This window comes from Laccaria bicolor, genomic scaffold (assembly GCF_000143565.1).
Source record: "Laccaria bicolor S238N-H82 LACBIscaffold_18 genomic scaffold, whole genome shotgun sequence".
In the NCBI taxonomy this organism is placed as follows: domain Eukaryota; kingdom Fungi; phylum Basidiomycota; class Agaricomycetes; order Agaricales; family Hydnangiaceae; genus Laccaria; species Laccaria bicolor.
The window spans coordinates 598,496-614,602 of NW_001889889.1; the positions used below are offsets into that span (position 1 = coordinate 598,496).

At 47.4% G+C, this 16,107-nt stretch overlaps 4 protein-coding genes across 4 annotated transcripts; 2 read left to right on the forward strand and 2 right to left on the reverse strand.

Annotated features, from left to right (window-relative positions):
- Positions 1–3,422: 3,422 nt before the first annotated feature.
- Positions 3,423–3,940, reverse strand: LACBIDRAFT_300133 (uncharacterized protein; the record flags this gene model as incomplete). Its single annotated transcript, XM_001882910.1, has 3 exons — positions 3,423–3,428; positions 3,487–3,628; positions 3,738–3,940. The coding sequence occupies 3 exons, from the start codon at positions 3,938–3,940 to the stop codon at positions 3,423–3,425; spliced, it is 351 nt and encodes a 116-aa protein (XP_001882945.1).
- A 439-nt stretch (positions 3,941–4,379) lies between these two features.
- Positions 4,380–6,241, forward strand: LACBIDRAFT_157663 (uncharacterized protein; the record flags this gene model as incomplete). Its single annotated transcript, XM_001882781.2, has 7 exons — positions 4,380–4,460; positions 4,517–5,031; positions 5,083–5,277; positions 5,328–5,439; positions 5,487–5,555; positions 5,603–5,941; positions 6,002–6,241. Coding segments are annotated over 7 exons (1,551 nt in total), but the record flags the coding sequence as incomplete, so codon positions are not given.
- A 199-nt stretch (positions 6,242–6,440) lies between these two features.
- On the reverse strand, positions 6,441–7,543 carry LACBIDRAFT_300135 (uncharacterized protein; the record flags this gene model as incomplete). The annotated part of the gene is made up of 3 exons (XM_001882911.1): positions 6,441–7,194; positions 7,243–7,421; positions 7,484–7,543. 3 exons carry the CDS (start codon positions 7,541–7,543, stop codon positions 6,441–6,443), a joined length of 993 nt encoding a protein of 330 aa, XP_001882946.1.
- Positions 7,544–12,563: 5,020 nt separating this feature from the next.
- Positions 12,564–15,461, forward strand: LACBIDRAFT_328824 (uncharacterized protein; the record flags this gene model as incomplete). Its single annotated transcript, XM_001882782.1, has 1 exon — positions 12,564–15,461. The coding sequence occupies one exon, from the start codon at positions 12,564–12,566 to the stop codon at positions 15,459–15,461; it is 2,898 nt and encodes a 965-aa protein (XP_001882817.1).
- Positions 15,462–16,107: the final 646 nt, after the last annotated feature.

Below are 16,107 nucleotides of genomic sequence, written 5' to 3' on the forward strand. Positions count from 1 at the left end.
GAGGCATCCATTGAAAAATTGTGCTCAAATGTCAGGGTCCAGGTGTTATTCAAGTCTTCTGCTACCACTGACAGCCTGAAATCAGTCTTTTTCAGCAGATGGCAAATGCTCCAACCTTGGCAAAATAAGAAATGATTATAGTACCATTCTGCTGATGTTGTAGACTAATCTTTTGTAGAATCAAGCCATGTTTGGACTTTCTCCTGGGTCTTTTCTGCCTTCATTGCATGTGCTTGACGCTGAGCCTTTCTTGCATTGCACATCCATAACCCTAAGATTATGTTAGCAAAGTCAGGGGCCTGAGAGCCTGTGGCCTGCACATCCTTTTTTTTCTTCTCTCATCTGGCAGCCCATGCATCATGTTCAAGCTTATGCTGGTGAAGTTTCTGATCATCATAGTAAATATGCCTGGTGTGTTGTCAGGCCAAGTTCACAAATTGAGGCACCCCCCAGGTGTTAAGGGCAGCACAACCATAGGCAATGTCAAAGAGAAGAGGTGGTGGCCAGTCAGCATGGCCCAGATATTGCCTTGCATCTGAGTTGTAAGGTGCTATGAGTATGGTGACATGATCAGCATTGAAGTGATGCAATGTGAGGCAATTGACTGCAAGCCATGGAACGAAGCCCAGATGTTGGTAGTGTTTGAAAGTCCGGTCACAGGACTGGAAAAAGACCATGACCAGACCAGACCATGACCGATCAAGACTGGAAATTAATAGGACTGACAAAGACTGTAACCACAGTTCGGTCTACAGTCCTCTACGACTTTCAATAATTCAAGACTGAGCAAAAACTGAATTAACTGGTCAAAGACCGGTCTTTCGTGCTCGAGTCTTGAGGGCCAAACTTAGAATAGATTGAACCTCATATGTTTTTGATGAGAACCAAATAGTAACGTTCATCAACAAACAAAGTATTTTCTTCTCAACCACCACCACACCACTGATATGCCTGCAACGCAGTAGATGTGTATGGAAAATCCAAAACACACCAAATACAAAACCTTTGGAAATGGTTAGTGTTGCTTCGAGTGGCTCTGAAAGACACGAGACGGAGTTCTCTGGGCTTCTCAAAACAGGAAAGGTGATGTAGACACAACTCCTAATGTGTGGGAGTGCATCCGAAGGTGTGTGGGGAGTATGAGGATGTTAGGGACAATGTGAGTGGAGGGAATAATCGGAAAACGAATAATGCGAAGGTTGACAAGTGCACACAGTGTGCAGGACAATGGCAACGAGTATAATGAAGTGCTGAAACGATTATCAGCTGGAACAAGATGCGAATCGAGGGGTGAAGTACAACTTGTTATTTCGAAGTACTATGATACTACAAATACATGAATGTACAAATATTCAAAAATATTCAAAAAAAGGAAATGTGAAAGATAGAAACAAAGATAAGAAGTTCCGAAACATGAAACATGAAGATCGTAAGAGCAAAATCAGAGAAATGCAAAAGAAGTAAAAAAATGAATATAAAATAAAAGAAGAATAAGTAAGGGGTGGAAAGGCACCAATATATTCAGAAAATGGAAGCAAAGACTGGCTGTGCATGGTGATTGATCCTAGGTTAAAGCTAAACTCCACATGTGCAAACAATAAGACCGGATTGATGGGAATGGATGAATGCCGGAGTATGTGCCTGTGCGCATTCTTTCGCAATACAACTATTCGGGCATGTGTGAAGATACATCTGAAGTGGCGAGAAAGCGAAAGGGTAATTGTTGATGAGTCTGCGAATGTCTTGTGAACATGTGTGTGGAGATGTTGTCGAAATCCTCGCAAAGCTGTTGAATATTCGGAAGTTCGGATTTAAAGCGTGTACACATGATAGAATATTTGGGGTGTGTGTGGAAACACGTGAATGGAACATCCTAAAGTTGGTGAAGACGTCTGAACGTGTTGTTGAATCGAATATAGGCAGGAGGGGACGCGTGTGGAGTAAGATTCGCAAAGTTGGTAGAATATTCGGAAATTCGTTCGGAAATTCGGGTTCACGTGCCTAGGATAAGCGCGTGCTCATCACCACCATCCCTGCGACCACCTCCAATCCGTCACCATTGCCACCACCAACCACCACCTCTCACAATCATCCTTCAACTGCCGCCAACTACGCAGAAAATGATGACAACTTGGCAAGGCCACATCACCACCCAACGGATGAACGACAACAATGGACGGCGACAACATGGCACGTCAACGGATGTCCCACATTGTCCAGATAGTGACAACAACGACTCATGTCGTCACTATCTACATTACTGGAGGTGAGCAATGTGACTGCTCTCCCTCTCACCTTTATTCACACAAAGATCAGGGCATGTTGTTACAGCGATATGGCTGCAACCACAACCACCCCCTCCCTGTTCGACCACTCTAACCATCTCTGCACATGCTAACGGTGATGACGACATGGCCACCCACGTCACCAACTGAATCAATGAGCCCACATCATTTCGATGACGACGACACCCAACAACAACGCCTGCACACGCTAATGGTGATGACAACGTGGCCACCACATCACCAACTGAATCGTTGAGTCCACACCATTTCAACGATGATTTGGCACTACGACAACACCCACAAATGGCAGGTAGCAGCCAGAGATGACCACATCAGTTGACGTCGATCCAGGTGAGCAACTGTTACCCCCTTCCCCCTCTCCTTTTTTGACATGAGAAGCAGGGGTCACGTTGCCATCGATAAAATGTCAACCAGTAACCCATGAACGACGACGTTTACACACAGATGGACAACGGGAACGACGATACATGGATGAACGACACAGATGGCGTATGTTGATGGCGACATAACAGAAGAACGATGACGGTACATGGACAGATGGCATATGTTGACAAGGACCTGGTGTGTCAACGAATGGTCAAGTTGGATGTGAAGACATCCATAGTTACCTGTGTGCATTGTTACCAAGTCGTGTACAGTGACCCCCTCCCTTGTACATTGAAATATTTAGTATATTGTTGTTTCTTGGCCACCTGACCCCTACAAAGACCGGTTTAGACCAGTCGCAAACCGGTTAAGACCAGAACCGGTCAAAACTGGTCTCATAACCGCAAAAGACCAGTCTCTTGTGGTTCGGTCCTGTTTTTTGAAGTTTTTTGAATTGGGAAGACCGGTTACAGTTATGGTCTAAGGCACTGAGCACCAAAAAACCAGACTGGACCGGACTTTCAAACACTAGATGTTGGGCATTGGGTTGTATGGCAACATCCACATCATTAACAGACATTGCAAAATTGGGGGTCTACAAATTAGTTCAGTGACATGAAAAACAATTGGGAAAAATAACTAACATGCAAAAAAGCAACATTAGAATTCCCAAATGGTTCATGTAGGTGTGTCGCAAGTAGGATGCCATTACGTGGATCATTGATGTCATCCAAGGGTGGATCCAAAACTTCATTTCTATGATTGGCAAGACTATTCATGTACTGGGCCTGGAATGAGAAATAGAAAAACACACCTGGCTTCCCTTTGCATGAGGAAGGATATGACATGCCTGAAAGTTTTCTGTCACACCAGTTATGAGACAAATTCCATCACGGTCAGTCACCCTCTGGATGAAATCGCCCCGGTGAGTGGAGATAGTTGATGACTTTGAAGTCCTGTTGGCCATCAAATCAGGGTCAAGCAGAATTGGATCTGACATTGAATGGGCATTGAATATTGAACATTGAGAGGTCCTTGGACAATGGATGCCTAAATATGACTTGCCTTGCGAGTCGGGTATGTAGTAATAAACACCAGCCTGTATATAACCTCAGAATATTGGACCACTGGGCCAGTGGTGGACCGAGAGATGTGGCCTTCAGTGCCATAGATTGTAAACCCGACATACCGCAACCAGCTAAGAGGGTGCAGTGAGAAGCGCTGACAGGTCTCAACAGGAATGGATAGCGCAGGTTGCCATTCACCATGGATTGGCATCTGGAGCTCAACGATGGCCATGTTCGATGTTAAAATGTGGGTAACGAGTCTCAGCTTGCGTGGTTAGGCCGAGATGTGCTAAGGCCGATAAATTAAATTACGTAATAAATAGCCCTCTCCTCCTTCCTCAACTGACCAGAACCCGGACAATGGTAGCACAGGCTCAAGCCGCGCCACAAGTCAATGGAATCGACGAACATGCAAACAAAAATATTAACGGGAAACCTATAAAGTCCAAAAATCAGCTTCGACGGTTGAAGCTGAAGCAAAAGAAGGCGTCAACGGTGTGTGCTCTGGTTCATTTCAAACGGCGGCCTCGCTGAAGTTTCTTAATGCGGCCAGCAAAACGGCGAAGAAAGCCAACAAAATGGGGTGGTAAATGAAGAGAGGAGGTTCGAACAGTCATCTTATACCGAGTACGTATCTGAGCAGTTGGATCTCAACGACGCTGGGCTCGAAGCATTCTCCGACGTATTTGCTCGCTTCCAGCTCCCCCCTGATGAGACTTCAGTGCGTTACCCAACTTTTGATGCATTCGTGCCTTTTTATTCAAGTGGCTGCATCAGGGAAAAGACAGCGGGCCAACCAAGGGCGAGGTTATCTACTCGGACGACGACATGGCGTCAGAAGACGACTCGGACACTGAAAAGAAACCCCTGTCAAAGAAGAAGGCGCGCAAGTTGGCGCGGTTGACCGTTGCGGAACTCAAGCAGCTCGTCAAGAAACCTGAAGTTGTCGAATGGACAGACGTCACAGCCGCCGACCCGCGTCTCCTCCTCCACCTCAAGTCCTACCGCAACACCGTGCCCATCCCGATTCACTGGAGCGCTAAACGTGATTATTTGCAAGGCAAGAGGGGTATTGAGAAGCCGCCGTTCCAGCTCCCTGCGTACATCGCCGACACGGGTATCGCGACGATGCGGGATGCTGTGAAAGAGAAAGAGGCGAATATGAGTTTGAAAGCAAAGACGAGGGAACGGGTGCAGCCGAAAATGGGCAAGGTGGATATCGACTACCAGAAGCTACACGATGCCTTCTTCAAGTTCCAGACGAAACCACCTGTGACTGGTTTTGGAGAGATGTGAGTGGTTTGGTAATGATGATGTAAAATGCGTTATTGACCCTCTGCTAGGTACTATGAAGGTAAAGAGTTCGAGACGTCTTTGAAAGAGAAGCGTCCGGGCGACCTGTCACCTGAGCTTGTGGAGGCTCTTTCAATTCCTCCACTTGCACCGCCTCCTTGGCTTATCAGCATGCAGCGGTTCGGGCCACCACCAAGTTACCCTACCCTACGAATACCAGGACTCAACGCGCCCATACCTGAGGGGTGAGTGCTGGCACCGTTTCACCACTGCTCTTGTTCACGCTCTGCTCCAGCGCTCAGTGGGGTTTCCATCCAGGTGGTTGGGGAAAACCACCCTTGGACGAGTACAATCGTCCGCTGTACGGTGATGTCTTTGGTGTCCTTCCAAAAGCTGGAGATACAGGCGTAAGAGTTCTCCATTTACTACGTACATGTGCTCATCATTCACTCAGGTCGGGGAACCTATCGACAAGGAGCTATGGGGAGAGCTCGAACCGGAAGAAGGCACGTCCATCACCTTCGTTGATACTCTCCTTCTGATTCTCACCACCATACCTTTACAGAAGAGGAAGAAGAAGAGAGCGAGGAGGAATCAGAAGAAGAGGAAGCCAACGAGCCAGCACCGTTCGACGGGCTGCAGACACCATCAGGTCTAGAAACACCTTCAGGCATGACCAGTGTCGTGTCAACGGTCGCAGGTGGCCTGGAGACTCCCGACTTCTTGGAGCTAAGGAAAGGGCGGTCGGTGTCGGAGGCGGTGGAGTCGTCTGGGCCCAGGTCGCTGTACCAAGTTGTTCCGGAGAAGCAGACGTCGGTGAGGGGGTTGATGGGGAGCGAGCGTGGCTACGACGTTTCTGGTGTTTCTGGGGCGCCTATACCGGTTCTTGGGGAAGAAAGGGGTACTAAGGTTAGTCCTTGCTTGTTTGTTCTTTTTGACCTCATCTTTGACTGTGAATCTGAACTTTAGCGAAAGAATGGTGTGGAGGTGTCGTTGGATGCCGGTGAGCTGGAGGGTCTTTCGGAGGATGAGCTGAGGAGGAAATACGATGCGCATGCGAGGGGGAACGCGGGTGTTCCTGGGGCTGGGAGTAGAGGGGAAGATTTCTCGGATATGGTGGCCAAGGAGATGGCGAAGAAAAAGCAAAAGATGGATCGGGACAGAAATGATAGGGATGGGAAGAAGGGGAAGGATTCATTCAGGTTTTGAGTGGGGTTTTTCTGACTGCCTTGCTCGCTCTTTCACTTTTTTAACTTGCTCTATTACTTATAATCCAGAACGCTGTACTCGCATTAGCTGAAAACCATATGAGACGTTGTGAAATGCTACATGTTACAGGGGCTGAGTTACAAGACAAGAGTGATATGTACAATACAGATAGCAAAGAAATGGATGCAAGACGAATGTTTTAGGAGACCAACCCCTCCTCCTTATACCACCCCTCCAAGCTCTGCCTCTGCACATCCCAAAGGTGCTGGCTAAGCTTCACCAACCTCGGCTTATACGCCACCATCTCCTCCTGACTCACAATCGAATTGAAATCCAGAGGCGTCATCCGCCTGGGCAACGTCGTCCCATAGGCACCACCAAACGTCAATCGAACCCAAAGTTCCTTCAGCGCATGCACGATCATCGCATGGCGCTGGGTATACCTGACCCCTTTTGCGACTGCATAAAACGTCGGTCTGGTCGCGTGCATGCATACGGGTTTCCAGGTCAATAGTTCACATGAGATCGAGTCGAGGATGTAGAGGATCTTCGCGGTGATTGGCCTTTCGGGTTTCGAAAGCTTGATCACGATCGTTCCGAATGGGGAGACGCTTTGTATCCCGATGATCAATTGGGATATGAGCAGTCGGTCGCTGACGTTGTTGAGCGGCGCTAACCCGTCTGCCTCGGCTACGCGTAGGGGGTGGCCGTCCAGGAGGACCAAGTCGAATGTGTGGGTTATGAGGCTTGAAGGGAGGGGTCGTAAGTTTGGGTATAGGTATGTGCCTAGTTGGTATGTGGTTATGTCTGCTAGGTGGAGTTCGAGACGGGGTTGGAGGTCTTCTTCGAGGAGGAAGCTGTGCCCGCCGCTTGAGACGGGAAGGGAGAGGCCGACGCCGTAGGCGTTTGGGTTCTTGGATAGGATGTACGATGAGAATCCTCCTGGGCAGCAACTGGTATATGTCATAAGGTGACGACATTTGCGTGATAGATAGACTCACCCAACGTCTAGGAAGCTCAGCGGGAAGTGAGTCGGTACGCATCGTAGTGCGGTGTCGATTTCGTCTAGAACGAGTTTCATGGATCGGAACCAAGCCTGTTGGAGATGGGGTTCAGGCGTATCTGACTGCTTTCGCTGGAAGTGAAAGTATGCATTTAGGGAAGGGCCCTGTTGGTGTTTCTGGGGTCGGGAATCAGCGCACGTGAGAGGGAAGGTCGTAACACAGAATGTAAGGGACGCACCGAGAATCGGACTTGGTTGAGCATTTTCAAAGACTTGTCCTCGATGAACGACGATGCCATTTTGGTGGTGATTGTGGGGAGGCACATGCAGGCCCGAGAAGGTTATCTACACGTTGCCTCATGGCCCTGTGAGATTCTGAGTCAGGAGGCCTAGAAACGGGCGCTTGATAGCTGCGCAAGGATGTCCAAAAAGGCGATGCAACTGAGGAAGCTTCTATCTTCGGCCAAAGTGACGAGTAGGAAGATTGATCATGTTACTCGTGTGCTCGAATGAACGTAGCTTGACAAGAGGGATTGGCAACGCCTTCGGCTTCCAAGAGCAGCTCGCACCAGGGGCACCGCGAGGAAAAGTCCGAGACTCCAACTCCCTCAAGATCCCATTCCATCAATTCCCACACTACACGGGGATGCCTGCCATAACGGGAACATGAAATGATATCATCCAAGCAGGGGCGCCACTGACCAGTGACCACCCTGGGCCAAAGTGATGCTAGGCCAGGAGTTAGAACCTAACACCCCCAGAGTGGGTGGTTAACTGGTCACACTCACTTGCAAAGTTGTGGATTCCTCAACCGTAGGTTCCAAGTTCATATGGAAAGGGCTGAAGGAGACAAGAGACCGCTTTGAGCTTGTACAGATGTGCATACATAGACAAACAAAACTGATAGACAAAACTCTTCAAAAATCAACCAATCATCAACTTCAAGCTTCATCAACCTACACTCCGGCTCCAGTCCTTCCTGTCATTGTGCGCCCTGATCCTGTTATAGAGGTTGGTCAAAAGTCCCCATCCGACAAGTTCAACGTTCATTCAACATTATTCATCAATGCCAAATATAAATGACCTTCCTCCGGAAATTTTTGGACTCATTTTGGAGTCATTGCATGTCGATATGACAAAACATGAAGGAGAAGTCAATATTGGATTGGCTGCCATTTGCCTGACATGCAAACTCTAGAAGGACTTCACATTCTCCACTCCAGAACTTTGGTCGTGCATCGAAATCATCAATGGTGACGCCCTGTGAAAACCACGGCGGTTTAGTTTGGCTCGGATCTGCTCAGATCGGACAAACGAAAATTCAATAGATTTAAACCGATGTCAACTGATGATTTAGACTATATCCGATGAAAATATGTTCATATCGGTTGGGGTGGGCTCCTTTGCAGATTAAAATGTTGCCAACTGATTAAATCGGTTTTCTACGGTTGAACGAAAGATAGAAATTTTTGATGGAATGGTGCTATATTCAATACTAGGGCCATTGGAATGAATGCAGGTTGCATTATACAGTACTATATACAGTAGTAGGCAGTACAAGAAACTACAGAAGGCTGCCTGAAGCCAGCCGCCCCCCCATGACAGTGCTACACCCTGGTTGCAACATCACACCCCGAGACCACCAGGCCCTATCCCCACACCCCACTGACCCAACCACCACCCAATACTCGTTGCAGAGCTAGACCGGCATATGTTTTGCGACAACATCACATTGACCTAGCAAGTTTCAGATTAGGTGCTCCAAGTTATAGTAAAATAGGACTCCACCTACGTATTCCGACAGAGGGGAGTGTTGCTGTACCAGTCATACAAAGTACCCAGCCAGGTACTTTGGATGAAGGGAACGGCAAGCGGTCGAGAAACTCAGTCTTCTAAAAAACCGACAGTTGTAGGGGAGATGATGGAAGAGGGTACAGAGGGTGTGGGGGTGGCGATGCAGTGGTAGGAAGATGGAAACGGAAAACTTCAGAATGCAATGGACCAGATGCACATGATAGAGGTGCATGTGAAAGAGGACTTGGACAGAATCGAAAATGTGATGCTACGCAATTTCGATGTGGCATGACTAGCGCATGGTGCCTACAAAATCCGCTAAGATTTTTGTTGTCCTGTGGAAGAAAATATGGACAACTTTTGTATTTTCATGTGGACGAGTTTTGCCAAGTTAATTTTAATTCGTTATGAACCGATTAGAACAGATAACTGTGAACAAATCCTTTTTAAACATATGTGATCCGAACTAAACCGCCGTGGTTTTCACAGGGGGTGATGACTTTACACTTGAGACAGGGTCCAATGTTTGATCTAGGCAAAGGTACCTCCATAATTGTCAACACTCCTAGAATAATAAAGCTGTTGTGTATGCCAAAAACATTGATTAACAAAATTTTAAACTGTTGAACAATAAGAACATCAGCCATATTGACAGACCAATTCCATTATTTTATTCTTTAACATATTCTTCAGCTGAGTGGTGTTGCCATGACTACCAAGACTATTTCTCAAAGACATTGTTTAAATATGCAAATTAAATGTGGTTGAAGTTCTTATTGTTCTTCATTTTCTAATTTTGAGAATTAATGTTTTCGGAATGCACATTTGCTTCATTATTTTGCAAGTGGCCACAATTAAGGAGGTACATTTGTCCTGATTATTTATTAGGCCCTGCCTCAAGTGTTAGCTCACATTCAAAAGTCTCGAAGTGGCTCGGTTGATCCAAAAACCAACCCCTTTCTTTAGTCTTCATCTACTACAAGTTGGCAAGAGATCAACTAAAGCTTCTTGTAGCTCACTCACACCGATGGCATCACATTTCTCTATGCTTTAGCCAGTACTTTGGTGGCGTCGAGCTCCCAGACAACTTCCTCGCTCCTATCTTGGAAAGTGTTATCATTGATGCACTGTGTGGGGGGTTCAATAACAATGTTTTCTACTGCAAGTGATGCTTTGATGATATTGGAGAAGGGGATCAATCTTCGGACTTGCTCCCTACGGATTGAGGGATGTGATGTACTCTCAGCTAAACCTGTGACCTCTTCGGTTGGCTGCTTGAGCCTTGTAGTTGTAGACACTGACGGCCCGAAGGAATTCTTTAAATTCCTAGATGCCTGGAGCCTCACAAATCTATCCATCATTTTCACTGAATGGTGTCATGACCGTGGCACTCTTTTTTATATCCTTTCCAAATCCTTTCGATGACCCATTCCCATTTGTCCACCCTGACAATTACGGAAATCAAGATGCCTGCGGACGAGTTCCTCAATTGTCTTATGCTCCTTACTGAGCTCACCACCCTCAGAATCTTGAAACCTTGGGATATGTCAAAAACTGACCAAATCAACAATAATATAATGAACCTCCTCACATTCCAAGGTGAAGAAGCTCCAAGACCTCTCTGCCCTTTGTTAGAAACCATCACTCTGGAACTGTGTGTCAGGGCTGACGATGGTCTTTTTTAACATACAGCTGTAATTTGACTTCCCATTGATACGCATAAGGCCACAAAAATTGAAAATTCAAGCTATCGCCAGAAGAGCTGGCATCCATGAGCCATGGCGGGGCGGCGCTCCAAGTCTTCTGACCTTGTTGCACATTTCACCACTAGTCAACTGCTAGTTCTTCGTAATTTTCTTGCCATACACCGGCGACATCTAGTCCAGTGAGGTCACTGTCACCGTTATCCTGGACGAAGTCGAATCTCACCCTCCTCTTTTTGAGCCAATTTCCTCATCCATTGCAGCTTACCAGTGCCATCATATACAGCATGTAGCCTGCTCGTCCAAGAACATTGGCCACAACCTGCAATGCCTAACATAAACGACCTGCCTCCGGAAATTTTGGGCCTTATCCGAGTCTTCATGTCTAGTGTTTGGAAGTCCGGTCTCGTGACTGGAAAAAGACCGTAACCAGACCGGACCAAGACCGCAAAAGACCGGACCTGCGGTTACGGTCTTTTATTTTTGAAATGTAAAGACCACAAAAAAACCGGTTAACGTGAACCGGTCTTGACTGGTTTGGACCGGTCTTGACCGGTTTGGACCGGTCTTTTGTAACCCCTTAAATACCCTTTAAAACGCACCCAAGAACGTACGATTCGGTAAAAAAAACGAGAGAGATATGAATTAAAATGTAAATTACTTTTGGGAATAATAGATGTACCAGACTTATTTTATAGAAGCACCAATTCCTAATGGAATTTAATGTTCTTGGGCTCGTTTTGAAGCTATTAGAGATGTTAATAAATCTACCGATTCATAATTTTAAAATATTGGCCTAAAGACCGGTCATAAACCGATTAAAACCGATGCAGACCGAAACCGGTCTACAGACCGCAAAAGACCGCGGTCTGCAGTCTTTTTGCGGTCCGGTCTGGTCTTTTGACTTCTGGGGAAAAGGCAGACCGGTTACAGTTACGGTTAACGCCCCTGGGCATCAAAAAACCGGACCGAACCGGACTTTCAAACACTATTCATGTCATTCTACCGGGACCTGGAGAGAGGAGAAGTCGACATCGGATTAGCCGCTGTCTGTCTGACGTCCAAACGCTGGAGCGACCTCGCGCTATCTACTCCAGAACTTTGGAGTTGCATTGAGATCATCTTCGACCCCATCCAATCCACCATACCGATATCAAACCCCCCCTCGTATACAAAAGTCTCAAGCTGGCTCAACCGATCTAAAAATTGGCCACTTTCTTTGACTGTGACAGGGGACTGGCTCTATGACTGCGAGCCTGCATCCATAAAAGCTGTATTGCCACTTCTTATCGCTCACTCGCACCAGTGGCATCGTGTCTCTTTTGGCTTTGGTTTTTGGTTCCGACCAACACACATCTGCCTCCCTCACACCTTCATTGCTCCTATCTTGGAAAGCATTGAAATTATTTGCGACAACAAATCGAACAATTACAACAAAAGATATGTTTTCTGTGAAAGACCATTGTGTGGATCTCCTGCCTTGCAAAGCTATACTCATCGAGGACCCTATCACATCAAATCCGATTCCCTGCCGTCCGATCTTCCTTGGAAGCAATTGAGAAATCTTGAAGTCACTAATCCTACAAATGCGATGAACGCTCTGATATGGCTGGGAAAGGCCGTTAATCTCCACAGCTACTACGTTACGCTAGGAGCGGACAAGATCTGTGATACCGTAGTAACATCTACCTTCTCTTGCGTGACATGGTATCATCGTATTTACTCTTATTTGTATCTTGTTATAATGCTTTATGATAGACAAATAAAGCACTTGCAAACTTCCACCTAAACTTATATGTGGAGCGAGTCATATTTATCTAACATGGTTAGGCGACCTCGAGCCTCCCCTCCGGGATACCAGAGCCCTGTGCTGGGTGACAGCTCCCCTGTCCCAGGGTTACAGGGAAACCAACTCGAGGCTTCGCTAGTCGGAGCCGCTAACCGCTCTCTCATTCGGCAACCACGTTGGCTCTCCTCCATGGTTACGCGACGGCGGACTCATCAAGAAGTCCTTAACGATCAGCAAGTTTCACAATGGTGGGGGCACCGCGGACTTCATCAACATGAAGTCCCGGAGTGCCTAACTACAGAGGAAACACAACAGGTGAGCGCCACCAACTCTATCTGTCTACTAACGACAGTTTCTAGGCTTTCCATCCCTCTAAGCCCTCGAACGGATGGAACGTCCACCAAGGACCCTACGAAACCCTCGTTAGCGCGCTTCCCCGCAGCTCTCGAGGGTAACAATGCAACGAACGACCCTATCGAACCTCCGTTAGCGCGTTCACCTGCTGCTCTCGAAGGTAGCGACGCGGACAACGAATCTTCATCATCCGTGACTCTAGCGTCGTTCACCCAACCAACGAGTAGTTCAGTCAACCCCTACAAATCCGACGATTCGACAATCGCTTCCATTAATTCACCTCTCCCAAATTACACGAGCTATGCCCTACGACCTCTACTACTTTTGAACTACTCGGTCAAAGAGGAACCTCCCCCAAAAGAAGGAAATTCCCGCGTGAAGACGACCCTAACTCCAAACCTGTCTGGGAAATTCTTACCCTGTCCATACCCTGATCATCAGCCAACCCTACTTAAACTGGGTGCTTGCCAGCGAACTCCCTCATCCTATTCCTCCATGAGTTCAACAACCCCCTCCGGCGGCAGCCATATGCCATCTTCGGGTCCAGTGCTCACTGGACCCCACCTACCTGGCAAAGTCGGTCCAGGGGAATCCTCTTCACTCCCCGCTGCTTCCCAAAGCGCGAAACACGTTCCCATAGCGAATAGAAATGCGAGCACACAACCCGCTGCTAATAAAAGCGCGAGTGCAATCCCCGCTGCTCCCAGAAGCGCGAATAACTCGAATAAAGCTACTCAAAAGCCCTCGACCTCAGGCGCGAATCAATTCGCAGCCTTCAGTCAGACAGCGCAAACTGCACCATCGGACGCAGCCCTGGCTCTTAGAGACGAGCTATTGAACCTCCAAACCGCTGTCCGAAAAGAGACCATCGACGACGAAGCGCATATGTCCGCCTCTAGTCATACCAAAGGTAGAGGAACTCGGCGTGCTGCTTCCATGGCAACTTCTACAGAGCTCGAGGAGACTGAGTACAAAACGATCTTCTGGGACATAGAGGGAGTCAGGAACTTGCCCATATGGGCTGAACCTATCATCCGGTCGTCGGAGCGAATGTTCGGCATGTTCGACCCATCCGCGGATGAGGACGCCCTCGTACCCCTCGGCGCCATCGACGGGATAATCCCAGGCAGGACGAAGCTCGACTGCGATCGGCTGAGATGTGCCATCGAGTTAGTCTATACTACCCCCAGGGACTGTCGATGGGAGAATCTAGGTACCGCAGTCCGAAAGTTCGCCGAATACGAAGTCAGTAGAAACGATCTAGTGAAGTACACTGGACTAGATGTCACTTACGGAATCGAACGTACTCTACTCTTGGAAGCCTCGCAAGTTGTTGTAACTGTTGACCAAGTATTACAAGTCCTGGCGGACTTCTTCCGCAAGCGCGAGAGAGAACGCTTTGTTCTTGATCAGCAGTTCGCGTTCTTAAGACTCATAGCCTCTAGCAAGAGTAGAACCGAAATACTGGCTACGTATCGGATTCTGCAACATCGAACCACCATAGCCTCAAAACACTTGGTGCTGCAAATCAACGCCCTCACGAAAATGTATAGATCGGGTTCTGATCAGATGTCTATTAGTTCTTATGAATCGACTAGACCGTCCCTACGATCCGCATTCGGCAGCGAGTCTGCTAGGAAGGAGGTCGGCAAGTTGCTTGCAAGACCAGACTACTTCAGCAAGATGCCCCAGGACCTAGCGGAGATCGCTGCATATTTGCGCGATCGAGCCTATAAAGATAGGCCTGTCCCCAAAGAATTCACCATCCATCGGACTTGTAATGCCCTTCCATCGCTAAGAGCCGGATCCTCTATCTCAAGCGAGCCCACCACCCATACTACTGGACCTGAATCTGCGCGAAACCCCGCTGCAAGTGAAGGTCAGAGCGTCAGGTTCGTTACTGAACCGCCTATCCCTGGATCTATATCGGTTCTTCTTTCTAAAAAGCACCCCGTAACACGACTACCTGGAATAGGAGCGGTTGGCGTGTCCGCAGTAGGAACTTCCTCTGTAAAAACTACGACCACCAATAACACTCCAGCGACCGTGATCTCCGACATTAACAATGACAACCTTAGGGCACCTGCAGCGTTTACTTCGCGCATACCCAGCCCTAAGTCATGGACCAGCTACACATTCAGACAGAGGAGCAACCCTATGGGAGTCCAATCGCCGTCTAGAGCGAACGGCGACGGCAATAACCACCGTGGAATCTCTACCGCTCGTAATGACGGTCCCCCCCCAGGAGGATCGCCTCCTTCCAGCAACAACGATGACCATGGAAGACGACCTAACCCGGATCCTAATGGATCGAACCCCCCAGCCTCCTGGTACGTTCCCCCTAGGGGTAACGGAGGAGGAGGCGGAGGAGGAGGCGGCGGAGGAGGCGGCGGAGGAGGCGGTGGAAGAGGCGGTGGAGGAAGTGGTGGAGGGGGAGACGACGGGAACCCGTCTTCTCAAGAACCACCACCCTGGTGGCGAACTCCAGAGGAATGGCACACTAGTGCCTACCACTTTTATGATAAAACCTGGGCATTTGCCTGCACAGCCTTTTCAATCCCCCCAAGTGAAATATGAAATGAAATGCCTAGGCTATTTCATTCTTGCTTTGCAGCTATTTCATTCCTACCCACCACATTTTTCATTTCTCCTTGGCAATGAAATGCATTTCATTCTTTTGCCTGTGCTTTTTCATAACTTTTTCATTCTTTGCCAACTTTATTTCTTTTCTTTTCATTCTTTGCCAGTATCATTTCATTCTTTTGCCTGCGCTTTTTCATAATTTTTTTCATTCTTTGTCAGTCTTATTTCATTCATTTGCCTGTGCTTTTTCATAACTTATGTATTTGTTTGGTTATGATGGGATCAAAATATAAGACATGTGATCTTTTAGTTGCCTCAATTTACATGTTTATTGCTCAATTAAGTTAGATTATGGCCTCAAATACAAACAAATGTAAAGATCACAAGCCAGGGGTTGATTAGGTCAAACTATAGCTAATAATTTGAGAATACATATGTTTATTATTTACAAACAAATAATGTGTCTAGTTATGAAAAGGCTTAGAGAAGCAATGAAATGAGTTTCATTTTTTTAAAGTGCAACCCTAACCTTAAACATGGCAAACAATGAAATAATAAGTTATGAAAAGGTGCAGGCAATGGAATGAAATAGGACTGGCAAAGAATGAAAAAAAAATTATGAAAAAGCGCAGGCAAAAGA